Raw genomic sequence first — 27,308 nt, 5'->3', positions numbered from 1 at the left:
GTCGGAAGCACAGTGCAGTCATTCTACTGAGAATATGTGAAAGGCATGTGTCAAGGAAATAAATGTTTCATTTGGTGTATGGTGTCATTCTCTTATAACAGATAAGTAAGGCTAAACTAATTAAGTGCTAATGGATAACTGTAAATGAGACTACACATCAGCTCTAATAGCAGCAGCTTTTCTTCCACAGTAGGAAAAAACAATTACAAGTAAGGTGAACAATTCTGGGGTAGTCAGGATCCCTAAATTTGGCCCTAAAATCTCCGGGATTCTGATATAAGCCTGTGCAATCTAATGCCAGGCAGAGCTGGGCACCTGCTCACACACACACACAGCACGGCTGCTCCTGACCCTGGCTTTGCGCAGTGTGATGTGATGCCAGAGGTCACACCGCACCGCTCTGGGTCCCGCTGCCACCACTGACCAGCCTCATGTAAGGCTTGGCCTGTTTGGTGGTGGGGGGGGATTACAGATTGTAGGACGGCCTGTTTGGTGGTGGGGGGATTACAGATTGTAATTACATTGACGAGCTCCCGGGATTGAGCATTTTTTAATCCCAGAATTGAAAAAAAATAAAAAAAATGCCCTCTGACTGGCCAACCTAATCACACGTATGGAATATACTGTACAACTGCAGAACTCAAAATAAAAAGAAACAGGGGAATTTAATTAGGAACTCAGTGTTAACAAATATATGCGCCACAGCAGGTATTTAGCCCTAAATACGCAAGGGAAAAAAACCTGCGGTAGCGCATATTTGCTAACATACCCTCGTGTATTAAGGGCTGGGGACTCACTAATGGGTCCCAGGGGATGCGCTGTGCTGGAGAGCAGGATAGCCCTGCAGCGCAGGGGTCCTCTGGGATGCGCTGTGCTACTGCACAGCCACAGAGGAGGAGAGGCTGGGGGCCCGTGGTGAGGGGGTCCTCTGGGATGCGCTGTGCTACTGCACAGCCACAGAGGAGGAGAGGCTGGGGGCCGGAGGTGAGGGGGTCCTCTGGGATTCTTTTTATTTTGAATTCTATAGTTGTATATTATATAATTATGATTAGGGTGGCCAATCCTGGAGCTGCACCGCAGTTGGGGTGCCTGAATGCCTGGGGGAAGAGACACAGGGGTCCCGAGATGGGCTGTGCTGCAGGAAAGCGCTCTCTCCCCTTCCCCCAATATATCCTCTCTCTATCTCTTCCCCCCTCTTTGTTAACCCACTCTCACTCCCCCTCCATCTTGTCTCTATCTGCCCCTAGTTGTATTCCTTTATCTCTCTTCTCCCCATGCTTCCCCTCTCTCTTTCCTCGCTCTCAGACAGCCTCTCCTTCTCTCGCTAACTGGTTCTGTCTCTCGTTCTCTCAGACACCCTCTATTGCACTCCATCTTTAACCCCTTTCTCTCCTTGACACACTCTCTCTTGTTCTTTCCCAGACACCCCCGCTCCCCCATTCGCTCCGACACTCTTGCTCCCATCTCTTTCTCTCCCCTAACATTCTCAAACTCCTACTCGTAACCATATCCCTCTCTTCCCTCTTTCTCTGACACCCTACCTCTCGCGTCTATCTTTCTATCCCTCTTTCCCAAGAAGATAGCTCATAAGCATAATATGAAATGTGGGTCCCACACATTTATACATGGAGCGCGATCACTAACTATTTTGCATGTTGTTTGCAAACCAGCACACATTGGATGACCGTTAGGTCCAAACTGCAGGATTTAGCACATTTAATATCTAGTGGCTTGAGAACTCCTAAAGCGCATGGCACAAACTAAACCGTATAGTAACACCAGGTTTAAAACGTCCATTTTCCCACAACCCCAGTACTAACCATCAGACCTGGAACCCCTTGAGATAACATGATAAATGATCAGTGCCCACCACCTACTGCACAGGTAAGTTTCCAAATGCAGAGTACACTGTGGAGAAGGTACATTTTGCAATCTCATTAGAATTGTTGGGAAGTGGGTCAATGTGAACTTTAACCAGAATAAAATAGGTGCATTTGTACTGTAAAAAAAGGAGAGAACTACTAAAACACAATTGTACCACTAGACCCCATATTTTTAAGTATAGACAATTCAACAAGTTTTACGTAAAATCTTTTTGTATTTTAATTATTGTGCAGTCACTCTGGTGAAAGATGAAAACAACCCCCCCCCCCCCCCCCTTGTTTAATAAAAAAAAAACTGTTAAAAGTAAAATTTGGAATATAATGAGATTTTTATTTTTCAAAACAATTTAGTTTTCGGTTAATTATATTCCCCCCTATTTGTGAGGTACATTTTCGCCATAGGCTTTAGTATCCAGAACATAACTTCCAATGTATAATGCACAAATAGGAGGACAATATATTATTATAAAGAATTTCACTACTGTACAACTACCTCTGCAGAAACAAAACATTCTGTTAATAGGAAAGCATGTGGCTAATTGGAAGTAGAAGAGTACAACAGTTTACAATGCTAAACTATGCTATGAGAGATATGGACTTTTCTATTCAATTACATCCGGTTTTTTGATGAGTTTTGGCTATGCAGTTTCTTTGTTTTTAAAAGTCAAAACTGCATTGTTGAAAAAGCACACAAAAAAAGACGAATACAGACAATTTTTAAACCGTGCTGGATTATTCAACAGTTGAAATATCAGCCCTTCAATTGAATAAGTGCCAAATGTAAATTCTACCTACAAATGGCGAACAGTGCAGATTTTTCAACTGTTGAAACGTCTGGCACAGAATTGAATACCCACTTTGTGATCTTGAGTACATACATTGTCAAATGTACACATTACTCTGTTCCTATCTGAACGATTTCAAAGGTGATGACAGCATTTATGACCGCACATGTACACACTATAACATGTGCAAGATATCAGTAGGTTTACTGCATTTTGTAACCAAAGATCCAATCATCTGATGCAACCAGATCATAACTGCTCATATGTGTAACACTATACAAACTACCAATCATATAATTTAACTATCATATAGTGTATAGCAAACTGGACATTTTGTGAATATTAGAAAATGAAAATATTGCCTTAACAAGACCTTAAACGGTTATACTGTACATCAAAGATCCATATTTTTATATTGTTAACGTTCCTTAGCAGTCATGAGAAAAGAACTGCAGAACAGTGAGTCTCCCATCTGGTTTGGGCTTCATTCATCATCTCTTAAAACATGATAGACCAAGGTTAGACCAGGTTCCCCATCATGAAAATTGGCTTATTGTGCACAATAACCAGTTCTGTCTAGCACAATACTATAGGAGAACTGCCACTAGTCTTTAGTAGATCTGTCTAAGCAGCTACATATATGACCGCATATTCTGTCAGGTGGTATACAATGACACAACTAATGGTCTACATCAATGATTCTCCAACTCCTCCCTCAGTACCCAACTAGCACTGTGTATCACCAATGGTCACATTTTAAAAATCCACAGGTGCCCTTGAAAATATGGGGACCTAAGGACCAAGGCAGATGTATTAAGCCTGGTAACCTTATAATGTGAACAGTGATAACACACCAGTCAATCAGCCCCCAACTGTCAAACTACAGGATGGGTTAAAATGACAGTTAGGGGCTGATTTGATGTTGAGTTCTCACTGGCCACTTTATTACTTCACTAGACTTCATACATCTGCCCTCAATTTGAGAACATGTGATCTACATGTAATTATAGGACACATTTGTGAGTTCATGTAGTTTATCACATGACATTCAGCAGGTTGCAACCTACCTGTGTTGGACTGTAGAGCTCTTGGATCGGACTGCGTGACCCCTTCCGACAACAAATGCCCATCCCAAATGGGTTTCTGTGTATAACTAGAAAGGCAGAAAGACCATTTTACAATATAGCACATATAAAGCTGTATCTTATACCAAAATATTTATATCACCGCAAAATGGTCTGTGAGGAGACCACCACACATATATATTTGCAATTTAATGGATATAAAATATAAGCAGATGTTGTCTATATTACTTTCCCATTCCTAAGAACACTCTCCATCACAATACTATTTTCTAGAGCAACAAATTGTGTGGAGATCCCGCAGGCTATTTCACACGACATGTAATGGTAAGCAGAATATAAGTCTATCTAGATCAGTGATGGCTAACCTTGACACTCCGGCTGTTGTTGAACTACACATCCCATTGCTCTGCATCAGATTAAGCATGGACAAATAAGCAAAACTGAAGCAGAGCATGCTGGGATGTGTAGTTCAACAACATCTGGAGTGTCAAGGTTAGCCATCACTGATCTAGATAATGTCGGATTATACTCACCGATAATTCCTTTTCTTCTTAGAGACCATGGCAGCCTTAACATTGGGATTTCATCCCTCCTCCTCGTAATTAGACAGGTTACTTTTTTTCCCAGGGACCTCCCCTTCCTGTATAAATCCCTGCTCCTCCCAGACCCTGGTGTCTTTTCGAGTGTCTCCTTCCATTCCTGGGAAAAAAGAACACAAAGGGAGGGCAAACCATGGCTGCCATGGTCTCTAAGAAGAAAAGGAATTATCGGTGAGTATAATCCGACATTTTCTTCTACGATCCCATGGCAGCCTTAACATTGGGAAAATACCAAAGCCAATAAGAAAGGGAGGGACACAATAGCATGTTCTATAGATTTTTACTTTTTAAACACACTCTGCAAAACTTGACCCCCAAATTGAGTTCTTGATACATCTAGCTCATAATGCCTTGAAAAAGGTATGAACTGAGGACCAAGTAGCAGCGTCGCACAGATCCTTGACTGATGCATTCGCCTTCAGAGCCCAAGACGTCGCCGTAGCCCTCGTGGAGTGTGCCGAAATGATTGCCGGAACTTCTCTTACTTCCAATTTATATGCAAATGAGATAACTTCTCTCAACCATCTAGCGATGGTCTGCTTGGTAGGTGTAAGCCCCTTTCTGGCTCCCTCCGGGATGATGAACAGGCTTCTTGATTGCCTAACTTCCTCCATTCTTTGTAGGTAAATGGTAATACATCTTACCACGTCCAGTTTGTGTAACAATTCTTCTTCTTCACTCTGTGGGTCCGGATAGAATGAAGGTAGTGAGATTTCCTGATTGAGGTGAAATTCAGAAATCACCTTTGGAACGAAATGTGGATTTGTCTTTAAAACAATTCTTCCTGGAAGTATCTTTAAATAAGGTTCTTCAGCCCAAAGGGCTTGTAGTTCACTGACTCTTCTTGCCGATGTTATGGCAACTAGGAATACTGTCTTCCATGTTAAATATCTCAGCGAAGTCTCGGACAAGGGTTCAAATGGAGGTTTCATTAAGGTCGTCAGAACTAAATTCAGATCCCATGATGCTACTAGCGCTCTAATTGGAGGTCTCATCCTTTTAATTGCGTTACAGAATCTTATAATCAACTGTTCTTCTGCTAACCTCCTCTCCACCAGAACGCTCAAGGCTGAGATCTGCACTTTTAATGTAGAGTTGGCCAGACCCTCGGAGAACCCTCTACACAGGAACTGTAGAACCTCTGCTGTGGATGTCTCTTGGATTGGTAAAGTTACCCCTCTCCAGTTGATAAAGGTACGCCATACCCTATAGTAGATATTCGAAGAAACTTTCTTCCTTGCTTGTAGCAGGATCGCCACCACTTGATCTGAGAGACCTTTCTGCTTCAAGGAGTTCCTCTCAATCTCCAAGCCGTCAAAGCTAGAGTAGCTGGATCCGGGTGAAGCACTTGATCCTGTCTTAACAAATCTGTTCTGAGAGGGAGGGTCCATGGACCTAGAATCGCCAATCTCTGTACTGTTGCGAACCAGGATCTCCGAGGCCAGAAAGGAAGGATTATTATCACCTCTACCTGATCCTCCATTATTTTCTTTAGCACTTTGTGAATTAATGGAATAGGTGGGAACACATACCCTAGCCGGAACGTCCACTGGACTGATAAGGCATCTGCTGCTGATGTTTGGGGTAGCCAATATCTGGAGAAGAATTTCTCTACCTTTTTGTTCAAATGTGTTGCCATGAGGTCTACTTCCGGAACTCCGAACCGGCTGGTCAGTTCCCTGAAGGTCTCTCCATTCAACTCCCACTCGCCTGGGAGGATCTGCTTTCGACTGAGAAAGTCTGCCAGCACATTCTGTTTCCCGGGCATGAATAAGGCTGTTAGGGAATTCAGATTCTCTTCTGCCCATGACACTATCTTCGCAACTACATTCATTAGGGACTTGCTCTTCGTACCCCCCTGATGATTTAGGTAGGCCACGACTGAGGTATTGTCCGAGAAGATTCTCAAATCTGACTTCCTGATTCTTGGAGAAAAGAACTCGATTGCTCTCCATACCGCCTCGGCCTCTCGCCAATTGGATGAATTCAGACTTTCTCCTTTTGTCCATAGCCCTTGTACTGTCTCTCCTTCGGAATGGGCTCCCCAGCCCGACTGGCTCGCGTCGGTTGTAATGACTACAAACTTGGGCACCCGCAACGACGTCACCTTGTCCCTCAGGGTTGGCTTGCTCCACCATGACAGAGATTTTCTCGCTTTGTCTGGAATTGACACCTTCTCTGTTTTTGCCCATCTTCTCTTTAGGTATGGCAACACTGCCCACTGTAATTCCCTCATATTCCATTGAGCCCATGGAACTATCCCGATCGTGGATGACATCATTCCCAGAAGCCTCACCCAATCTCTGAGAACTACAACCCTTCTTTCTGTCAAGGCGACTGTTAGATCTCTTATCTTCATACATCTTTCCTCTGACAGGGAAATGTTGAACCTCAGGGAATCTATCATCACTCCAAGAAACTTTATTCTTTGTGCTGGCTCCAGCTGGCTCTTTTCTACGTTCACTAGCCATCCGTGCGACTGTAAGTACTCCATGACTATCTTGAGCTGTCCCATTAGAATCTTCTTGGAGGGAGCAGCTATCAAAATATCATCCAAATAGGGCCATAACAGAATCCCCTTCTTTCTGAGATTCGCTATAACTGTTATTAGCACTTTCGTAAATACCCTCGGGGATGAGGCTAACCCGAAGGGGAGGCACGTGAACTGATAGTGTTTCCCTTTGATTGAAAACCTCAGAAATTTCCTGTGACTGTTGTGGATCGGAACATGATAGTAGGCGTCCTTCAAGTCTAGGGATACCATAAAGTCCCCTCTTCTTACTCCTGCTGTGATCGTCTTCATAGTTTCCATTTGGAATTTCCTTACCTCCAGGTATTGATTCAGACGCCTCAGGTCTATTATAGTTCTGAAACCCCCTGTATTTTTCCTTACCAGGAAAAGATTGGAGTAAAACCCCTCCATCCTTTGTTCTGATGGAACCGGTTCTATCGCCCTTATTAGTAACAGATTGACTATGATTTTCTTCAATTCTCTTTCTTCCAACCTTGATTTTGGATCTCTCGACTCCATAAAATAATTCTTGATCGGTGTCTGAGCAAACTCCAGCAGATAACCTTCGGACACTATGTTCCGAACCCAAATGTCCTGAACTGAATTCCCCCAAATGCTGGCAAATAGTAACAGCCGGGCTCCTACCGGGGGAAACTGCTGACTGTCATTGCCTGCCACCTCTTCGGAAGTTTTGACGAAAGGACTGACGAGAAGAGGCAAAAGCCCCTCTGACTGTATGGCCTACCCGGCCTATAAGACTTGGCTTCTCTGAACGCTTGTCTAGAGCCTAAAGGGTATTGGAAACGAGTTTTCCTATCTTGAGGTAATTTCAAGGATTTACCTCCCGTGAGCCTATGAATTAGCGCATCCAATTTGGTCCCAAATAGAAATGCTCCTTCAAAAGGTAATGATACTAGACGGTTCTTTGAATTGGAGTCAGCAGCCCAGGGTCTTAGCCATAGAGCTCTTCTTGTGGCTACTCCCGCTGACATAGCCCTGGCTGCAAATGTTGTCACATCCAATGAGGCCTCGCATAAGAACTCCACCGATCTTTGGATCACATCTAAATTCTTTAATAGATATTGTCTGGAGATCTTCTCCTCAATGTCATTATGAAGAGTGGTACACCATACCCTAAGGGCCCTGGCTACTGATGCCATTGATACACCAGCCTTCAAAGATACAGCTGTGGAGAAGTGTAGTTTCCTTAATGAGTTCTCCATTCTTCGATCCATTGGATCCTTGAAGGAGGCCCCGTCCTCCAACGGTAAGGTAGTGCGAGATGTGACCTCCGCCACCGCTGCATCAATTCTTGGCAATCCACACCATTTAATAAACTCATCATCTTTAATGGGATACATCCGGTCGACTCGGAACAACTTGCCCTGTTTTTTCTCCACATTTGTCCATTCCTTATTAATGACATCCTTGATTACACGGTGTACAGGGAAGGATCTTGTCTTTTTCGACCTATCCTCAAATAATACATCCGCCCCCTCCACGGGTGTTACCGGATCTTCATAATTCATGGTTTTATATATATTCTTTAGAATAATCTCAACGGTCTCAAAATTGAATATTCTAGTGTCCTCCTTAATTTCACCAGGCTCATCCTCGGCAACCTGTGCCTCGTCAGGCTCATCAGACGTATTGGGATCATCATATGCCAGACCTGCTTGATCCCTGGACCTCTTAGAGCCCTGCTGTTCCATATACTCTGCTTTAGAAACGAAAGAGTCTCTCATCCAGTCCATCAAATCCTTAAGCATCTTAGTATGACTATCACTACTTGCTCCTGAGTCCCGCTTAGGTTGCACTTCACACTGTTCACATAAGAGTTTTGCCTTGTACAAATTCAAACTTTCTGTCACAGTTCATGCAGCATGTTTCTCTATGCTTCTTCTTAATTGTTTTCTTTCTAGCTCCAGTCTGTACCTCATTCTCCGGCACACTATGGAGAAAGAAAGCCTGTCACTATGCTATAACAAAAACCCTACTCTTATTAGCATAAAAAAATAACAAGGCTCACCTCACAGGGGCACTCTCTTCTCTAGTGGGGGAAGGCAGTATCTGCTGCTCCATGCTGTCAGAATCTGAATGAACATATTCCCTTAAGAGATATCCTTAAAGCATCTGAGGTATCTGAATAGAAAGGACGTGTCCTACCTTAAACCAGCTTAATAAAGTCACTGCCACTGGCCTCTCAGTAATGCTGCACCACCGCTTGCTGAGAGATCCCTCTGCTTCCATCCAAGCTGCCATAGTGCCGCTAGTACAGCGGCTTTTAACTGTGCAGAGCGCGCCTGAGCGTGCTATCGCCGGAAACGGCGTACCGCAATGCATTGTGGACGTTGTAGTCCTGCCGCAGCGGAAGCGCGTCACCGCCACTCTCAAAGCCTGGCGTCGGCGGAAGTTAGCCTCCGGCGCTGTGAATCCTGGTGCTTGTAGTCGCACACGCAGTCCTGGACGCCGCATCCCTCTGTAGCAGTACCATGCTGGTTGAATCCCTGCAGCGGTTTCAGGTGATATACACATATGCCTTTTTTAGGAGACTTACCCATCCGCTCCTGACCTCTTTACATGGACAGTACTCTTAGAGCCACGCTTCCATGTTGCTCTTCCCCTAGTGACCCCCTGTATCTATGAAGTGAGCCAAAATAAAGTAACCACTCCTGCCTCTAACTACACAAGGAGACAGGAAAAAAAGACACCAGGGTCTGGGAGGAGCAGGGATTTATACAGGAAGGGGAGGTCCCTGGGAAAAAAGTAACCTGTCTAATTACGAGGAGAAGGGATGAAATCCCAATGTTAAGGCTGCCATGGGATCGTAGAAGAAATACTAATATTCTGCTGTCAAGGTAACCCATCAAGGATATAGTGCAGGACAGGCCAACCTGTGGCTCTCCAGATGTTGTGAAACTACAAATCCCAGCATGCCTTGCCACAGTTTTAACACTCCCTTATAGCAAAACTGTGGCAAGGCATGATGGGCTTTGTAGTTTGACAACATCTGGAGAGCCACAGGTTGGCCAGGCCTGATAGTGCATACCCATCAATGCACTCTCCTGCAGATCACATGCAATATCTTTTGGCAGTGCTGAATGCCCAATCTTTAGAGATCACAAATGACATTTTTATGAAAGATGGAACAGCTTAGTTCAACAACAGTGGAGTGTCAAGGTTAGCCATCACTGATCAGAGTATATACACATGGCTTCTTTGCTGCACTTTCAGCCATCAACACATCTTTGAAAAATATGCTGTGCAACCGGCTCGTAGTGCATAATGAGGAGGGGAGGCTCACTAAGAAATCATTAAGATATTAACTCCTAATTAAGCTGAATTTTACCCAAGCAAAAAAAAAATGTAGGGACAACTAGGCCCCCAAAAATAGTATGTAAATTGCATGCACTGATGTAATTTCAGTTTAGTCCTTAGATTTAAGGAAGCAATAAGTGGCTAATCTAAACCAGTTTTGCCTTTTAAATTATTGCCTCCCCAAAATTGCTCAGATACTTAAAAAACTCATAATTAAGGGTACTGTGTATAAGCCCTAAATTCTTTGGGCAGTATTCAATATAAAATATCGCCGTGTGCAGCGAATCCTGTTTAGGATTCACTGCACACTCACTGTGTTCCGGAGGGCTGGCTGCCACTCGCTCTCCCTGTATTCAATGTCGGAGGGGCGAGTTGCCCCTCGCGGCGAATCTTAACCCCTGCAGCGGACGAGCGTCCGTGGCAGGGAGCCGTGGGACAGTGGCAGGCAGGGAGATTGAAGTCTCCCTGCCTGCCCCAGAACTTTTGTGGAGGGGAGGGTGGCTCCCCGGGACCCAGGCAGCACAAGCTGCCCCCCCCCCCCCAACCCCAGAGCCAGCAGGGAACCGGGTATAGTCACTGCTCCCGATCATGCATATGTAATGATCGGGTGCAGTGAATATATGAATATCTAATGCTGGCTGCTCTGTGTAAAATAAAAATAAAAAAATAAAAATATTTTTTTTAAATTAAAATATATATTCATGTGCTATAAGCACATGAATAAAAATAGCATGCCCCTTCACAAAATAAAATGCCTGATTTTTTTTACACCAAAATTAAAACAAAAAACTTTTATTTAAAAAGTTCACATTCCACTTCTCCATGAAAAGATGGAGAATTGCTACACGGAGAGACACGGCGAAAATCACTCAGAAAGACGGCGAGAAGTGCACATTGAATAGGGTTGCTCGCTTTTTGAGAGCAAAAGTCTCCGTACAAGAAAAGCACAAACTCGCCATAAAACACTGCAAATTTTTTTCATTGAATACTGCCCTTTGAAAACTGCTGCGATCTCCTGAAAGAAGGCTTTCCCTTATAGAAACGTTTTCCTTTATGGAAGTCAGATCTACTGTCAATATCTACTGTATCAAGACTCAGGTCACTATTGGCATCTCTGGGTTCAATTACCACCATGGCCCTAACTGTGCAGAGTTTGTATTTTCTCCCCGTGCTTGCGTGAGTTTCCTCTGGGTACTCCAGTTTCCTCCCACAATCCAAAAATATACTGGTAAGTTAATTGGCTCCCAACAAATTAACCCAAGAATGTCTGTGTGCGCGTATACATGTGGTAGGGAATATAGATCGCAAGCTCCACTGGGGCAGGGACTGCGCAATATGTGTGCGCTATATTAGAACTGTTCGTAACATAAATAACTCCGCTTAGGGCAGGCAAGTCCAAACTATGGCCCTCCAGCTGTTGCGAACCTACAAGTCCCTTCATGCTTTGACACAGATGTGCTATTAGGGAATGCTGAAACTATTGCAAGGCATGCTGGGATGTGTAGTCTCACAACAGCTGGAGGGCCACAATTTGACCATGCCTGGGTTAGGGTGATCTGCACTAGAAATGAAAATACCCCCAGGTGCTGAGTGCTATCACAGTGACTTCTGTATGTTATATTGGTACTATAAGTCATCATAAGTGTTATACAGTAAACAAACCATGCTATTTCCTGGTATTCGCCCAATCCAGTTTAGCCGTAAAACCACATAATTCTAAAGAATAAACCAGAAATTTAATTTCCTATTAGAACATTTGGTGGAGTTTGTGGCTTCAAAGAGCATCTTTTACTGTCTTATTATAGCATCAAACCCTAGCTCTGATAAATATTAAGGTTTATTTAACTGAGAAAATAGGTATTTGTGAGGTATCACAATGTTGGTGCAATTTAGAGACATTCATCTTCACCTGCTGAATATCAGAATATTACCATGCATACAAAGTACCAACATACAGTGAGATGCACACATTTTATGGAATTCTATACATCTAAATATATTTGTGCTATCTACAAATAATTAATAGTTAACAGAGCAACCATTGGAAAGAAACTGGTCACAATTAACCATTGTTCGGCCATGTTTCTGGTGACATCCTGTACTTTTCTTATGCCATCAGCTGCCTTGTAAATGAACTATTACTCCTTAATGTGTAAGAGTAAACGATGCTTGTTCTTGCAACAGATTCTTACGTTTTACTGGATAAAGTATGTTTTGTATTTTTATCCAATCTTGGAGAGAAATAATGCACTAATCAGCTACAATCTATCATTTATGAAGCACAGCTTCTCCACTTAAATGTTCTATAAGATTTGATATATTTTCCACAGAATCTGATTTTTATCACAGACAAACCAAGATCTCATGGCGCGCACCACCCCACCACATCCTGTAACTGCCATCAGGGCCGGCGCTAGCCGCTCAGGAGTGCCTGCAAAGCAGGGAGGCGCTGCGCTGGAGAGGCGCACTCCCTGCCCTGCTGACCCTGCTCCTTTCCACCGCCGCTGCTGCTACCGTGCCTGTCAAATTGTGTGACAGTAAAGCCGTCTCTCTCCCTACACACACAGTGTCCCGGGCCCGCGTTCCTATTGGTTGGTACTGACATGCTGTCAGGCGCTGAAACCTGAATGTATGCGATTGCTCTCAGGGCCCCCACTGGAACATCCTGTTGCTACCTGCCCTCAGCCTGGCCTAGGTGCACACAGGTAGGCACCCTTTTTACTTTTTAATATATACATACATACATACATACATACATACAAACATACTTTTGTGGATGGTGGCATTCGCAAAGAAATCAATCTAGGCTCTGCTTAAGCCTATGTTTCAGTACTGCCTGTGTCGTGCGACGGGTTTGGACAGCGGGAGGAGACACGGACGGTTCTTCTAGGTATATACTCTAGGTGAGAGTTTGTTCAGCTTTATGTTTTTGTGCCCTGACGAAAATGCTATTAAAGCATTCAAACATTGGCTTAAGCAGAGACTAGCTTGATTTCTTTTGGAGTGCTGCCGTCCACAAAAGTATGCACAGCAGGTGACAGGTCACTCCAATGGAGGGCACTGCTTTGTGTCTACATTATTTTTAGCCCTAAAAAGGTGGAGATGAGTGCCGCTATCACCAAGATGTGTGTCAGAGTCTGTAAATCATTGGCTGGCTGTTTTTCAGCATCTGTGTTTGTGTAAGCATATTTGTGTGCATGTCCTGTTTATGTGTCGATGTGTCAGCAACTGTGTGTCCCTGTGGCATCATTTCTAAGTGTGTCAGTGTCCATGTGTCAGAGTCTGTCCGTGTGTCAGTGTCTGTGTGCCAGCATCTGTCAGTCTATTCATGTGTCAGTGTCCATGTGCCAGCATCTGTCAGTGTATGTGAATTAATGTGTCTGTGGCTGTTTGTGTGTCAGTCTCAGCATCTATATGTGTGTCAGCATTTGTGTATCTGTGTGTCAGTCTCACAGCATCTGTCTGTCTGTCAGTGAGTTAGTCTATCTGTGCATCTGCGTGTCAGCAACTATCAGTGTGTCTGTGTGTAGGTATGTGTGTCAACATGACTTCCCCAGTCTGCCTTACCGCCACTGTCATCTTAAGGTCATGCCCCCTTTTTTTAGTAGCCACTCCTAGGGTGGACTCTAAAGAAATCCCTTAAAGGATTCAATTATACTTACGATAATTCCGTTTCTTCTGAGCTTCTCCATGGCAGCCATTACTCTGGGTATTCCCTCTCTATCTCCAGGTTTAGACAGGTATATTTTGAAAACTCCTCCCACCTTGGGTATATGTCTGCCTCCTCCCCTTCCTCTCCAGTCTTTTGAGTGTCTCTAGTATGTATATATCTAAACAGGGAGGGAAATTTATAGGCTGCCATGGAGAAGCTCAGAAGAAACGGAATTATCGTAAGTATAATTGAATCCTTTCTTCCTCGCTCTCCATGGCAGCCATTACTCTGGGATGTACCAAAGCATAAAATATGGGGGGGTTAGTAATAAACAGACATAGTCAAGATGATGCTTAAGTATATATGTATTGAATTATAGCATTACAGCATGCTCTAGCACCACCTTCCCAAACTGGGCAGGAGATACGTTAACATTATAATGTTTAACAAAAGTATGTAGAGAATTCCACGTGGCTGCTGCACAGATGTCCTTTGCTGAGAGTCTCGCCTTGTTGGCCCAAGATGTAGATATGGCCCTGGTAGAGTGTGCCCTCAGCTCCTTGGGAACCTCCAAACCTCCGTCCTTATAGGTGAATGCTATGGTCTCTGTTATCCATCGCGCTATAGTCACTCTGGAGGCTGCTCCGCCCTTTCTTGCACCGGAGTGTAGGACGAATAGCTGTTTGGTTTTCCTATTTTCTTCTGATCTCTTCAGATATAAGGTAATAGCTCTAGGCATATCGAGCGTGTGCAGTTTCTTCTCCTCCTCAGTCCTTGGTTCTGGACAAAAGGCTGGTAGAATGATTTCTTGATTGAGGGTAGTGCTGGACACCACTTTAGGAAGGAATTTAGAATTCGTTCTGAGTACGACCCTATCGTGCAGGATATTTAGGTACGGTTGCTCCGCCCAGAGGGCTTGTAGCTCACCCACCCTACGTGCGGACGTGATTGCTGTAAGGAAGACCACTTTCCACGTAACGAACTTCATGTGTACTTCCTCCAGTGGTTCGAAGGGTGCCTTCATGAGGGCATTAAGGACAAAGTTCAAGTCCCACGGAGCTACTGGCTCTCTGATTCTAGGACGCTCTCTCTTGATCGCCTGATAGAATTTCTTTATGAGTGGGTCATCAGACAATCTGTTGTCCAGCATGACCGACAAAGCTGAGATCTGCACCCTCAGAGTTGACGCCGCCAAGCCCTTGGAGAATCCTTCGTATAGGAATTGAAGTACGCAGGGGATCCCAGTCCTTATACTTTCCGGGTATGACTTTGACCATTCCGTGAACTTACTCCACACCCTATAGTAAATTCTGGATGAGACCTTCTTCCTTGCCTTGAGCAGGAACTGTGCCACCTGGTGGGACAATCCCTTCCGCACTAGGATCAACCGTTCAGCATCCATGCCGACAGACTCAGGGTCCTGATGTCTGGGTGTACCACTGGTCCCTGCTGGAGAAGATTCGGTATGAGAGGTAGACTCCAAGGCCGTTTGGCTGCCATCCTTAGCACTGTGGGGAACCAGCTTCTCCTTGGCCAGAATGGGAGTATGATGATAACTGCCGCCCTCTCTTCCCTGATCTTCCTTAGAATTCTTGCAATCATGGGGAAAGGGGGGGGAACACGTACCCGAGCTTGAACCTCCATTCTTGCGCAAATACGTCTACTCCTTCTGTCCCCGTCACCTCTTCTCTTGACATGAACCTCTTCACCTTTCTGTTGTGCCTTGCTGCCATGAGGTCGATTTGTGGGTAACCGAACCTCCTTGTGACTTCCAGGAACACTCCCTGGTTTAGCTCCCATTCGCCTGGCACCACCTGTTTTCTGCTTAGGAAATCCGCAAGGCCGTTCTCCTTCCCTGGGACATGGAGCGCGGATATGGAGCATAAGTTTCTTTCTGCCCACGGCATAATGTTGGATACTTCTTCCCAGAGCTTTACACTCCTGGTCCCTCCTTGTCGGTTCACATATGCTACCACCGTCATGTTGTCCGACCTGATCTTGACATGAGTGCTTCTGATGTGCTCCTGAAAGAATCTCAGCGCCCTCACTACAGCTCTCATCTCCCTCTGGTTTGAGGACATTGCTCTTTCTTCTTGGGACCACAGGCCTTGGCACCTTGCGTCTTGACAGTGGGCCCCCCATCCTGTCGCACTTGCGTCCGTGGTTATGACCTGGTACATGGGCTGACTCAATGATGTATTTCTCAGTTTTAGTCGAGGATCCAGCCACCAGTCCAGTGACCACCTGCTTTCCTGGCTTAGTACTACTTCGTACTCTAGCTCCACTTCTCTTCTCGTGAGGGGTCTTATTTCTCTCTGCAGGGTCCTCATATGCCATCTCGCCCAGGGTATCACCCCTATGGTGGATGACATCATCCCTAGCAATCGGAGGACCTGCCTTAACGTTGTCTTCTTCTGTGACTGAACTTGTAAAGCCAGATCTAGGATTCTTCCGCATCTTTCTTCTGACAAGTATACCGCGTGCTCTACTGTATCTATATTGACCCCTAGGAATTGAATCCTTTGAAGAGGTTCCAGTTGACTTTTCTCTTTGTTTATCAGCCACCCGTGACTCCGAAGTGTAGTGATTGTAGTCTGGACTGCTTGTCTCACTTCCTCCTCTGTCTTGCCGCAAATAAGTAAATCGTCCAGGTAGGACCAAATTGCAACCCCCTGCATTCTTATGAATGCTATCAGACTTGTTAGTATCTTCGTAAATACTCTTGGGGAGGCTGATAAACCGAATGGGAGACACCTGAACTGGAGGTGTTGTTTTAAGACCATCAGTCTGAGGAACTTTCGGTCCCTTACAGCTATCGGGACGTGGAAGTACGCATCCTTCAGATCTATCGAACACATGAAATCTGCGCGGTTTATTCCTAGGAGAATTACTTGTAAGGTATCCATATGGAACTTTTTTGCTTGCATGTTTAGGTTCAGATCCCTTAGGTCTAGTATCGCACGGTACTTCCCTGATGACTTCTTTACTAGAAAAAGCTTGGAGTAGAAGCCTCTCCCTCTTTCTCCCACTGGAACTCTTTCTATAGCTCTTGATTCCATCATTTCTTGTATTATCAGTTTTAAGGCTTCTGATTCCTCTGTCGTCGTAGGCGCTCTTGATTTTACAAATCTTCTTCCTAACGGAATTTTTAGAAACTCCAGGCTGTAACCCTGGGTAAGGATTGACAGAACCCATCTGTCCTGTGTTGATCTCCTCCATCTGTCCACGAATCTGGTCAGCCTCCCTCCTACCGCGACCGATTCTCCTAGGCAGTAATTGTCAGAATCTACGATAGCCCCTTCTCGCTGATTGGCGAAAGGACTGCCTTGTACTGCCGGAGTTAAACCTTCCATATTGCCTCCCCGGTCTGTAGCTCTTAGCTTCCCGGAAGTGCTGTTTTGGAGATTGGCCTCGAAACTTCTGTCTCCTGTCCTGTGGTAGTTTGGCGGATTTGCCGCCTGACATCCTTTGAATAATGGAGTCTAATTTACTCCCGAACAATAGGTTACCCTCATATGGCAGTGCTATAAGCCGGTTCTTCGAGTTAGCGTCTGCGGCCCAGCTTCGCAGCCATATGGCCCTCCTGGCTGCTATCCCTGCTGCCATGGATTTGGCTGAGTACTCCACCACATCAAGAGATGCTTCGCAAAGGAAGTCTATAGCCTTCATCATGATATTAAGGTTCTTTATCAGATACTGCCTTGATATCTTCTCATCTATGTCTGTCGCCATGTTAGTGCCCCATACTCTGAGCGCTCTTGATGTCGAAGCCATGGCGACCCCTGCTTTTAGGGAGACCGTAGAAGTGTTGTGCAACTTCTTTAGGCCCATCTCCACCTTCTTATCCATGCTGTCTCTCAGATTAGCCCCGTCTTCTAACAGTATCGTTGTTTTAGAGACCACCTCGGATACCGCTGCATCCACCTTGGGTAACTTGCAGTACTTCTCTAGGAGCTCATCTTTGAAGGGAAACATTCTTTCCACTCTCTTGTAATTACTGAACTTCTTGTCAACGTTTTGCCACTGTTCTAGCATCAGGTCCTTAAGAACCTTGTGCACAGGAAAACTTCTGCTTTTAGAGGCTCTATCCTCAAATAATGAGTCAGGTGCCTCTTCTTCCTTCTCCTTATAATCCATAGCCTTGTAAACGTATTTTAATAGGCTGTCTACCAGATCTAAGTTGAATGACCTCTCCTTTTCAGGTATTTCACCTGACTCTGGTTCTGACGTATCTGTGTCATCCACATTCAGTATGGGCTGATCCGAATCCGCATCACCCTCCAGGCTAGCTTGGGCCCTGGACCTCTTAGTACCCTGAATCTCCTTAAGGTCTTCCTTAGTGACCAGTGAGCTCTTCATCCACAACAATATCTGAGTTAGATCCACTGCCTGTGGGGCTGTAGTTTGCCTGCACGCCTTGCACAGATTAACGCCTTTCTCCGGGGTAAACTCTGTATCGCATGACATGCAATTGCTCATGATATTTTTAGTCTTTGCCTTCTTTTTTGCAGGGGCTTTAGACACACTATGGAATTTTAAGCAGAGAAGAAAGCCTATCACTAACTGCTCTATAGATATGCTATTGCAGCGCACCTCAATGAGGTCTTACCTCTCCATGGCAGTATCAGGTATAGTGGGAGAAGGATCAGCTTCCGGGTCCATACTGTCGGTATCGCTGCTCTGGTGAGTACAGCGTTCAAGCCCCAGTGGCTTTTAAACCCGGCGCTCGCCATCTGCGGCTGCGCATTGCGTCCTTCCGGACGCCGTCCAATCACTTCCGCCCTTTGCTGAGTGAAGCCAGCCCTTCTTCCGGCCGCTCGCTGTTGCCCCTTCAGTGGAGGGACCCCGCGTCATTTCCGTCTCGCGTGCACGCGACCAGCTCTGCCCGGCAGCCGGCTTCCTGGAGACGCTCGCGTCTCAGACCTAAAGGAAGACGCCGGCGCCCGCCATGCCGCCGGTCACCCTGCAGGTAACCGCAGGACGCTCATCTCGGTCCGGCCACGCAGGGACGTCTGCCCCGTGTCTCAGACCTACGGGGGGATGACGGAGTCAACACATCGCCGCCCTGTGCCTCCGGTCATTTTACAGGTAACTCAGAGCAGGACGCTGCCTGGTGAGCTCCTTCTTCTCCCTGGGTAGAAAGCACCCATTTCAGCCCGGCCACGCAGGGACGTCCGGCTGCACATATTGAGGTACGCTAGAGCTAAAAAATAACAAACCTTATCCTACCTAGTCTAACTTAGAGACAGGAAAAAAGACTGGAGAGGAAGGGGAGGAGGCAGACATATACCCAAGGTGGGAGGAGTTTTCAAAATATACCTGTCTAAACCTGGAGATAGAGAGGGAATACCCAGAGTAATGGCTGCCATGGAGAGCGAGGAAGAAATATATATATTTTTCATAGACGTTGAGGACTGCACAGTGGCCAACAGCTAAAGTTGTAGGTGACCAGCTGTGTCTACATCTGCTCCAATCCCAGCCAGGCCACACATGGTCCCAACTGCACTGACCCATTCCTCCTCATGTCACATCTGACTTTCTTCCCCTACATGCTGGCTGTCTAACCAACTGTCCACTTCCCTACTCCTGCCTGCATGTATTTGCTGACCGTCAGCTCCCAGTTAATGCCTACTGTTCAGTCCATACTTGGAGACGCTGAATGCAGGTGAGCTTCAGTGTGGGGAATATGGCATGCTCCTGTATGCACAGACCCCCCCACCTCATTGCTCACTATGTCTCTCCACCCCCACCCCCTCCAGGGGGGCCCACACAACGTATACTAAGTGTCACTACTACTGTGGGCATTGTGCATAAGGGATTTTTTTTTTTTTGCTGTGCGCGATGAAATGTATATGAGGGCGCCAAACACCCTAGCACCGGCCCTGACTGCCATCATTACATTTGAAAGTCTTAAAAAGAAATGTATTGTGTTCCATCTAGGTGAGGATATAGGTTTCCTAGAATACCCAGACATACTGAGGAGAGGGACGGCGTTCTCTCTGCTGTATAATGAGCATGGGCTCACTAACTTCTGTCCATTCAGCTCAAAGGAAGGCCAATGACAAGTTGACACATAATAGAACAACTCAAAACCTGACACTTTCATTATTTATACATACTGTATATACAGAGGACTTCACTTGTCAGCCTCATACTCTTACCATTGTACTGTAAGTAAAACCTGTAGAGCAAGGAAACCACCTTAGGCAATGCCCCCATACACAAGCTGCTGCGGGGGAAAGGTCGCATACTTTTCTACTATGTAAACATTACACACACACACAAATATTTTTTTCTCATTTCAGAAGAGCTTTGCAATTGTATCAGGATCTAAATATAGATGAGGGCAATGTAAAAAAAGAAAGTGTTAGCTGCTGTATACAGTATAATCAAAACTTTTTTTGTATCAAGAAAAATATAGGTTTATAAGATTATTTACTATTAAAGCATCTGATCACCAGAGCGGCAGAGTGAGGTGCAGTTCCCTGTACACATTGGCTGTTAGCTGCAAGAGAGGCCTTAATGCTTGGCATCTGTAAATGCATGACTCGGCTTTGCCATTTTAAGAATGTGCCTTGGAACTAGTAACCCTGTCTTGGTCTTTGATTACATGTGCCAGAATACTGTTAAGGGTTAAAGAACACACATTCTATGGGTTCATAACGAATTTATCAGGTCCCAGTACAAATAAAGTGGCAGGGCAACCTAATCTGCTGGCACAGAAGCAACAGGCTGGGGGAGACACCTTGATAGATTGCACGGTTGCCCCTTGGGCAATCCAATCCCTTACTTCTGTAACCCTTGCCAATATGATCTGGAATATAATGAGAATAAAATGACATGACATATATACATATAGCACCATTTTCCTACTAGTAGAAATCTGCCCAATTGGATAAACACTGTGGTGGGCATATTAGGTTGGCCCATAGATTGCATCATCTATAGAGCCAAGAAGTTTCTATTTATGCCCCCTGATAATGTGCTTGGAATAATTAATATTTGTAAAGTTTTAAAGGGTTCCAACAAAGAGATTAGACATTATAAAGCTACAAAAAAAGTGACTGAACAACAGCAAACATGGAGAGGAGCGGCCACCTTCTCTAATGTTGACTTTAAGCGCATTCATTAAAAAAACAGAAGTGCTTGCATAGTTTGAACCCAACTATAAAGTGGGGGCATAGTGTAGATTGAGGACCAGATGCACGCAACTTCAAAAGATGAAAATCAGCAGGAAAGACAATTGCTATATACACTCAGATAGTGACTAGGAAACCAATAGTTATATAAAAATAGGGAGAAAGTTAATTTTACTTTTTTATATACAAAAACTTTTCTTATGACCTGGTCCCTATCTGCACAGTCTTTTCTGCTGATTTTCTTTCCATACTCTAGACCAGTGGTTCCCAACCTTTTTTCTCTCCCGTACCCCTTGAGTAGGCTTTTCATTTATAAGTACCCCTCCTCTCAATTTGACATATCCACAGTACTTATGAGTGGAAGTGAGCGGTAGCCGTGGACTAGTATATGGTCAGGAATCGGGTCCCTCTTTGTCTGGCCGCTGGCTGTGTATGGTCTCCAGAGTTCCCGCTATCGCCTGTAGGATTAATGCTTCTTCCACCCATGTCACTACGGGGCAGATGTTCGCTGATGTCTGAGGGCAGCGCAGGTAGCTCTCAATGGATTGCTGGTTGGGCAAAACACAAGGAGACGCTGGTGAAGCTGCAGATAGAACCGGATGTGAAGCAACATGGTTTGTCTCCATGGCAATGGTAGACTTCTTTTGCCATAGGGAGACTTTCTTCTTCCGCCATTACCAATATTATTTTCAAGTACCCCCAACTGGTCTGCAGAGTACCCCCAGGGGTACTAGTACCCCAGGTTGGGAACCACTGCTCTAGACCCTACCATGCACGTGGCAAAACAAACTGGTTGTACTCTTCTGTTGGAGGTATGGACCACATTACCATAAAACCTGGGCACACATTTGCTTGGTATTACAATGCTAATATTTCTCAGAGAAGGCAATCTACACCTAAGCCAAAGCAATTAGTTTAAGCGGTTTAATATCAAATGTGCAACTGGTTCCTAGGGTACACATGAACAATCCTAGCAAAGAAAGTCTACGTTTTAGAAAATAACTACTACACTTATGACAGGCACAAAGGTCTGCTATACTTTAAAAAATAATAATAAAATGAAACAAAAACCTCTGCTTAAAAATATCATAACCTGCAAATTGAATCATATATAAAGGTAATCTGGAAATCTAATGCGCAATTTGGTTGCATTTAAAAATACAGCTTAAATTTAATTCATATGAGGGAAAAAATGAGGGAAAAATATAAAACTTTCTAAATTGTGAGTGGACAATTGGATAAGTTGCCTATAGCAACCAATCATCTTTAAACTGTCATATCAAATGGATTCTATAAAATGAGAGATGGAAGCAGTTTTGTTGCTATGGGCAACTACTCCACTCTTAAGAGCTTCAATACAGCTCTACATATACAATATCTTAGCTATATCATAATGAGAAAATAGGCTGTATTTACATAATGGTTCTCTCACTGAGGGGCAGATTTATTAAGCTCGGTGAAGTGATAAAGAGTCTGGTTTTTATCAGCAGCCAATCAGCTCCAACTGTGAAGTTACAGGCTTGGTTTAAAAAATGACAAGTAGGAGCTGAGTGATAAAGCCCAGACACTTTATCACTTCACCGAGCTTAATAAATCTACCCCTGTTTTACTTGTTCTGAAGAAGTCATTTAAACTAGTCTTTCTTGTACATTTTTACCAAATGGTTTACAATATTTTAGCATCATAAAAACGGGAAAAGGCATTAAGTCGACAGTGTCTAGGTTGACAGTCAAAAGGTTGACATTGGGTTTTACACTGTTTCAGTGCCCTTCCATCCACTAGGGCGTGGTGGGAGAATAACAGTATGCCTGAAGCATTGTGAGCAAAGCGAGCGATGCGAGGGGATACGGTACACTGGAAACTGTATCCATGTCGAATGTGTTGACATTTGGGTAAAAAAACAGTGAAAAACCCCATGTCGACCTTTTGACTGTCGACCTAATGCTTTTGTCAACCTATTGACCTGTCGATCTAAACCCATGTCGACTTTGTCCCACGTGGACCTAATGCTTATTGACCAACATGCTGTAGACCCAACCCATAAAAACAACAGTAGTGGAAAATTTCTACAGTAGTGGAAAATTAGAGTATGAATCAATGGATATATGGATCCACTATGTAATATTACTATCACTGACATAAGTGTTAATAACATAAGACGTGATTCCGGGAAGTTTACTTTTACTTTTTTAAAAGCAGCAATAAACAACTAAGTCAACTTGGCTTCGAGAATTACATTATTTCCGCTTTAAAAGTACTTGCAGAATCACAGCCATTCCCGCATCTCATATTCTGGAATTTTACAAACACTATAGGATTGTGGACTTCAATCTAAGGTAATTTAAAATCTACCAGTAAATGATTCTGGGCCGGATGTATTATATCACGCCGCTATAACAATTCCTGCTTCGAAGCAGGTAGGGATATCTACTGGGGAAATGATATATAACCGGCACTAAATATATGTGTAAGAAAATGATTGCTTGGCAATCAAATACAGTGTAGTGTTCATTCTAGCACTCACTATCTTTGAAAACCCATGCAGTTCCTGTTCCCTGCCTGCGGTGCCACTGTCTGCTGTGTGTTTCTAGCACAGGTCTGGTTTGCATATCAGTTTTGAGATACAGACCACACACACTGCTAGAAGCACTACAGCAGACAGCGACACCCAGGCAGGGAAGAGGAACTGCTTGGGTTTTCAAAGATAGCGGGTGCTAGAATGAACACTACAGTACCTGAGACACTATAGTATAGAAACTTTGTTTCAGGTTTTTAAACATTGTTTCATGCACAAATATGTGTGTATTTCATGTGTTGATGTGTTTATTCAACATAAATGCAAGATACCTCATTGAATAGCAATCTAGAAAAAATTGTTATTTAAAATACAATTATTGAAATAAATGTTCTTAAATATCAAAGTTTTGTAAATGACTGCAATATTCCTATATCTATTTATTTTATTTCCTCTATTAACAGGGGTTAATGTTACAGGTGCAGCTTTACTAAAAAGCGTGCATGAAACAAGGTTTCAAAACAGGATACAAAGTTTGTGTCCAATCTCAAACACTGAGGAACTTGAATTCTAAGCAATCATTTTCTGACATATATTTAGTGCCACTTACATATGTCCCCAGTAGTGCCAGTTATAGATGTCCCCAGTAGTGCCAGTTATAGATGTCCCCAGTAGTGCTTTTAGCAAAAAAAATAAAAGTACATTCTGGAAATGATATATCTATATATTGTGTTTTACTTGACAAACTAGTATTTATCTACATTATTTATTTACAGTCTCTGTAGTTATGGCTACTAATAGTTCGTGTCACTGCAACGCTGTTTAAAAGCAGAATTGAGGAAAACCACCTGCCACAGTTACGTTTTTATATTGCACACACATTCTGCAGAGCTATACAATGAATATTTAGATATTTGCAGCAGATCCTAGACCCAGTATACAAAATAAAAATTCTACCTCAAAATGGTTACAGCTAACAAGACAAATACCTCACAATTCAACCACCACTTTGGGGGATATATCAATTCTTTGAGAGTGAAAAATGGGAGAAGTTTTCAATAGCGATTTTCTACCACAGCTACAGCACAACTGTAAAATGACAGTTAGACGCTGACCGGTTACTATGAGCAAATGCTCCACTTTATTTCTGTCCAAAATTAGATAGATCTCCCTATAATACATTGCTTATAGATAAAAAAAAAAAAAGAGAACAAAAAAAACACCTTTTAGAATGCAGCACACTTAATTCACTCTGTTGCTAAGAAGTGGAACATTTAATAAGGGATGAAAATACCACTCATTTTGAGAATACTTCCTAAATAAGTTTAATATGAACTGTAACACGGAACGTCCCAAACCAGCCCCTCTGTGTAACCCTATGCAGAGTGAAGGCCAGTGATGACACACTAAAGTACACATTTATCTAGTGCTGTTTTATACATTTACACATAATAAAAAGTTAATTGTAGAAGCTTTTTAACCCTCAGTCCCAAGTGGTTCTTGGGTGTGCCACAAGTTACCTCAATTTAATATGAGTTAAACAACAAGGCTATGTAAGCAGGGTCAAATGCAGTATCTTTACAGGGTGCTTCTATGTATTGTGTTGTATTATATAGTATAATATAATATAGATAGATATATATCCACATACATTGTTTTCAACTTAGGACGGCACTCCTCGGAGTTAAAAGAAGTTCACACAGATATCGACTGTCTTATCAACGTTTCCGATTTGTCATGTCTGAGGTCAATGTCTGACTTGAAGAAGCTTTAGGCGTAGGGTGTAACATAACCTGGGAGACTGGATAGGATTACTGGACATGCAGGATATGTTTTAGCATGCGCCTGAAGGTGTGAGCAGAATGAACAGAGTTTTGTAAAAAGGTAATTTAGCATGCAAGCAATGCAATTCACAGCGGCAGATAGTATTATACTTAATTGTTCGGCATTCGGGTAACCCTCATAGGAGTACACAGACAGCAAAACAAATTAATACCCCTTTCAGACATACGCGAAAATCCCGGGTTTTTTCACATGAACGTGCCCAAACCCGGGACTAGCGCATGTCTAAAAGGGTATACCTGGGATTTCACTCCCGGATACTGAGCACCTGCAATTGACCACAGTTTTTCCCGGAATTTAACTCCCGGGTATAATACCCGGCTTATGTCAGAATGGGTTTACCCGGGTTTTTCAGTTTTAAACATGTGATGTTGCTTTTTTTTGCTGCCGGGCGTGTCCCATTTTAATAATGAAACACTGAAATGCTTGAAAAGCCTGGCTTACAGTATGTGTGAAAGGGGTATACCCGGGTTTTTCCCGGATTTGAGGTGTAGTGTGAAAGGGGGTCTGTTACTAAAATCCCGGGAGTGACCTGGGTTGAAAATCCCGGGTAAACCTGGCCAAAATCCCGGGTAGTATGTCTAAAAGGGGTATTAGTAGAAGTCCTTCATGCACAAAAGTAAATGAGATTGCAGAAGATATTACGGTACTTATGTAGTATCTGGATGCCCGATTAAAAAAATCGGGTCCATCGCATCACATCGCATGCGACCAAATCGCATGCGATGCGATGGACCCGATTTTTCCATAGGATTCAATGTTAAAATGGACTGAGTCCATTTTAACATAGGATTATATGGGAAAAAGGGTCCTTTTCATTTCCCCACTATCCAACTACGCATGGAGTTGGACATAAACCTGTGGCGAGCGTAGCGAGCCACCAAGCCCGAAGCGTGGCGAGCGCAGCGCGCCCCGCGAGGGGATGCGGAATACTTTTTAACGAATCCGCGTCCCCTCACGGGGCTCGCTGCGCTTCGGGCTCGGTGGCTCGCTACAGGTTTATATCCAACTCCATGCGTAGTTGGATAGTGGGGAAATGAAAAGGACCCTTTTTCCCATAGAATCCTATGGAAAATCGGGTCCATCGCATCGCATGCGATTTGGTCGGATGCGATGCGATAATCGGGCGTCCAGATACTACATAAGTACCGATATTACATATGACATCAATATTGGAGCAGTCTTGGAAGATGCAATGTTGATAGAAAGTCTAGATTCTTACTGCAGACAACTGTGTAGAGGTGGTGAGCCGATACGGACTTGGAGATGGTATTACTGGAAGTGCGGAGTCAAGGGCTGAGCAATCAGCAAGGATGAAGGCTGCAGCTATTTGGCTGTAGGAACTCATGTGACTTGTCCAAACATGGCTGCTCCCATGTTTGGAATCTGGAGGGAAAATCTGTGTTGAGAAAGCGTGCTTAGGCCTATAACAATGGTGGTTGTGTGGAATGGATGTAGGGAGCAGGACACACCATCCATCAGGGCAGGAGGGATATTCGCCATGTCAGTGGCGCTGGATTACTGAGGAGAAATTGTTGAGATGCTGTGCAGCGTACCAAACGCTGCACAATATTTTGTATGGTCATCCCGACAATACATCTTGAGTGAACAAGAATAAGGGCCTTAGTCCTTGGGATGGCCCAGCCAGTCAATGACTTCAGCTTTACCACTCCCAGCTAGTACAGTAATATTATTATATTATTATTGCGTTGAAGACTGACTCTGCATTGCAGCAACAGAAAATGACCTTAATTATTTCTTGCAATGATATCAGAGTAGATACAATACGTACAGTAACTACTTTGCAAGATTGTTTTTTTTTCCAGAATCCTCAGACAGGACACTTATAAAGAAAGTCTGTACAGCATAACAGTCACTCCCACAGCACTACTGCCTGGACGCCAACCAGGTTTAAAGTATACACAGTACTTTAGACTTCCAAATAGAAGACCGCCAATTGCAGCACACATTCTGTGTG

General features: G+C 44.0%; 1 protein-coding gene across 2 annotated transcripts in view; it reads right to left on the bottom strand.

Moving 5' to 3' along the window:
- Nucleotides 1–27,308, bottom strand: part of CHST11 (carbohydrate sulfotransferase 11) — a 170,545-nt gene that overhangs the window by 75,059 nt on the left and 68,178 nt on the right. For both annotated transcript variants that reach the window (XM_083182285.1, XM_083182284.1), the window contains exon 2: nucleotides 3,736–3,821. In XM_083182285.1, the coding sequence (XP_083038411.1) occupies nucleotides 3,736–3,821 (86 nt within the window). The remainder of the gene's footprint in view (nucleotides 1–3,735; nucleotides 3,822–27,308) is intronic.

Source organism: Crinia signifera, chromosome 4 (genome assembly GCF_055691185.1).
Source record: "Crinia signifera chromosome 4, ASM5569118v1, whole genome shotgun sequence".
NCBI lineage: Eukaryota > Metazoa > Chordata > Amphibia > Anura > Myobatrachidae > Crinia > Crinia signifera.
Note: the sequence above shows the minus strand (reverse complement) of the source record. Positions and strands in the feature narration are given on the sequence as shown.